The sequence below is a fragment of the Arachis duranensis genome, chromosome 9, assembly GCF_000817695.3.
Source record: "Arachis duranensis cultivar V14167 chromosome 9, aradu.V14167.gnm2.J7QH, whole genome shotgun sequence".
Taxonomy (NCBI): Eukaryota; Viridiplantae; Streptophyta; class Magnoliopsida; order Fabales; family Fabaceae; genus Arachis; species Arachis duranensis.
The window spans coordinates 16,861,191-16,863,844 of record NC_029780.3 but is presented as its reverse complement, the minus strand read 5'-3'; the positions used below and the strand labels follow the sequence as shown (position 1 = coordinate 16,863,844).

Here is a 2,654-nt window from a genome sequence, read left to right as displayed (position 1 = left end):
GACCATTGATTAGATTTAATCTTAACAATCCATTGAGGAGGTGGATGGTTATAAATAGGAGGTGAGAGTTAGTGTAAGGTGTGTGAATCATCTGTAACAAACACTTGAACAATAAAGTGTTCTTTCCACCAAACTTCCTTTCTCTTGTGTTCTCTTGTATTCTTAACTTTCTTGTTAAGTATTGAGGGTTAGGTTGACTTGGTCTTAGCTCAAGAGGTTGAGTAAGTTCGAGTACCGGCACGGTAGCGTTGGAGTGTGTCCAAGGCCGTGACAAAATGGATAAAAAAATAAAAAAATTTTTTGTTTAAATAGAAAAAAATAAAAAAAAATCATAATAATATAAAATTACATTAATACTCTTATAATAAATAACTATAAGTAATATTATAAATATACAAAAAATAACTTTTTTTGTTTTTTTGTTCGTAATGAAAAAAAAAATGATTTTAGTAGAATCCACGCTAAAATTTTCTTTTTTCTATTTTTTTTAACATCCAAATAAAAAAAATAAATTTTTTCTATTTTTTCTTTTCTCTTATTTTTCCTTAAACCAAAAGCATAGTGTTAGCGAAACTGAATATCAAGTTCAGCTCATATCATTTTGATGGAATGAGCCAACTGGCTTCGTTTTATAGCGAACTTTGGTAGAACGGGACAGGACGCAGCGGACCCACCCGTACTAAGTATTAATAAAAAATTCCCTCTCGCATATAGCGTGAAGCCACATAATAATTTTACTATTTTAGCCCGACTGCCAAGTATATAATACTGCTAATATATGTTCAGAGTTGAGAGATTAACTGATTAACACAGGAACAGTTTTCTTGGAGTGCAACAAAAATGACAACGTCGAAGTCGCGGCCATTGAAGATACACTTGCTGCCATACTACGCGCAGGGTCACCAAATCCCCGCCGTCCACCTAGCACGCTTACTGGCCTCACGTGGACAGCACGTGACCATCATCACCACTCCTTCCAACGCCCGTCTAATTGAGAAGGCCATCATCGGAGGCGGCGGCGATCATGACAACGCCTCCGACCGCATCTGCATCCACACCATCAACTTACCCGCCGAACAAGTCGGTCTTCCCCCCGGCGTCGAGAACTTCTCCGACGTCACCGACAATTCCGCCGCCAAGAAGCTCTACATTGCATCGCACCTCATCCAGTCGCAAGTGGAGTCCTTCATTGAGGAGTCCCTGCCGGACGCTCTCATCGCCGACATCATGTTCACGTGGAGCCAAGCCACCGCGAGACGCTTCAAGATCCCGAGGCTCACCTTCAACTCTATGTTGATCTTTAACATGTGCGTGGTAGAAGCCATTAGAGCTCATCCCGAGATCTTGAAATCCAACACGGGCCCGTACACTATCCCGGGCCTACCTCACAAGATCACCTTCCCCGTGAAGCCCATGGCGACTTTCAACAAAGTCATGGAGCCCACCATTGACGCAGAGAAGGAGAGCCTCGGAGTCATCGTGAGCAGCTTCAAGGAGCTTAACGCAGAGTACGCCGAGCACTACGAGAAGATCACGGGTCGGAGAGTATGGCATATCGGTCCCACGGATCTCATGGTGCATAAAACCGTTCCAAGAGCCGTTGATAGTGAAGACGAGTGCCTGAAATGGCTTTCAACCAAGAAAAACAGTTCCGTGGTTTACGTTGCTTTTGGCTCATTGACCCGTTTAACTGGTAAGCAGCTTTACGAGTTAGCGTTGGGCCTGGAGCGCTCAGGGCACCCATTTATTTGGGTGGTTTCGCGGAACAAGAACAACGGAGTTGAAGAAACAGAAGGGAAAGGGTTGCCAGTCGGGTTTGAAGAGACGATGAAGAAGGAGGGGAGAGGGATGGTGATAAAAGAGTGGGTGCCGCAGCCGTTGATCCTGAATCATGCGGCTATTGGAGCGTTCTTGACGCACTGTGGAAGCAACTCTGTGAATGAATCGGTAGCTGCTGGGGTTCCCATGATAACAATACCGGCGTTTGGGGATCAATACTTCACTGAGAAGATGATAAGTGAGATGCACGGTATTGGGGTGGAGGTGGGTGCAGTGGAGTGGATCGTATCGCAGTACGACACCCCGAAGGAAGTGGTAAGCGCGGAGATGATAGAGAAGGCGGTGAAGAGGTTGATGGACGGCGGCGATGAAGCGGAGAAGATCAGGAAAAGAGCCAAGGAGTTGCAAGAGAAGGCTTTGAAAGCGGTTGAGGAAGGTGGGTCCTCATACAACACTTTGACGGAACTTATTGATCACCTTCAGAAGCTTGTGGCGCTCAAAACACCTGCAACTTCTACCTAGCTGGCTAGGTTTCTCTTAGTCTGTTATCGGTGATGAGCATGCATGTTTTACACCGTTGCCATAAAGTCCCTTGTGACCTTTTTTAATTGGAATGGTTTAGACATTGTCGAACATTTAAATAAAAATGCATATTTCATCTTTTATTAAAGATATTTTGGTATTATGTTTTAATTAATTTTTATATAATTTATTCAATATTTTTTATCATTATTATTAAATTTTTTAAAATATATTTTTAAAAAGAATAAAAAATATTTAAATTAGACTGAAACAAAAAAATAATAGATTAATTATTAAATTTTTTCTAAAATGATAAATATATAAAAAATAATAGATTAATTATTAAATTTTTT

The 2,654-nt window shown here is 41.6% G+C and overlaps 1 protein-coding gene across 1 annotated transcript in view; it reads left to right on the top strand.

The window, feature by feature from the left end:
• The first annotated feature begins 798 nt into the window (after positions 1–798).
• Positions 799–2,654, top strand: part of LOC107464968 (UDP-glucose flavonoid 3-O-glucosyltransferase 7) — a 48,386-nt gene continuing 46,530 nt past the window's right edge. Inside the window, exon 1 of the mRNA XM_052254059.1 lies at positions 799–2,043. Within this exon, the coding sequence (XP_052110019.1) occupies positions 841–2,043 (1,203 nt within the window). The 5' untranslated portion in view covers positions 799–840. The remainder of the gene's footprint in view (positions 2,044–2,654) is intronic.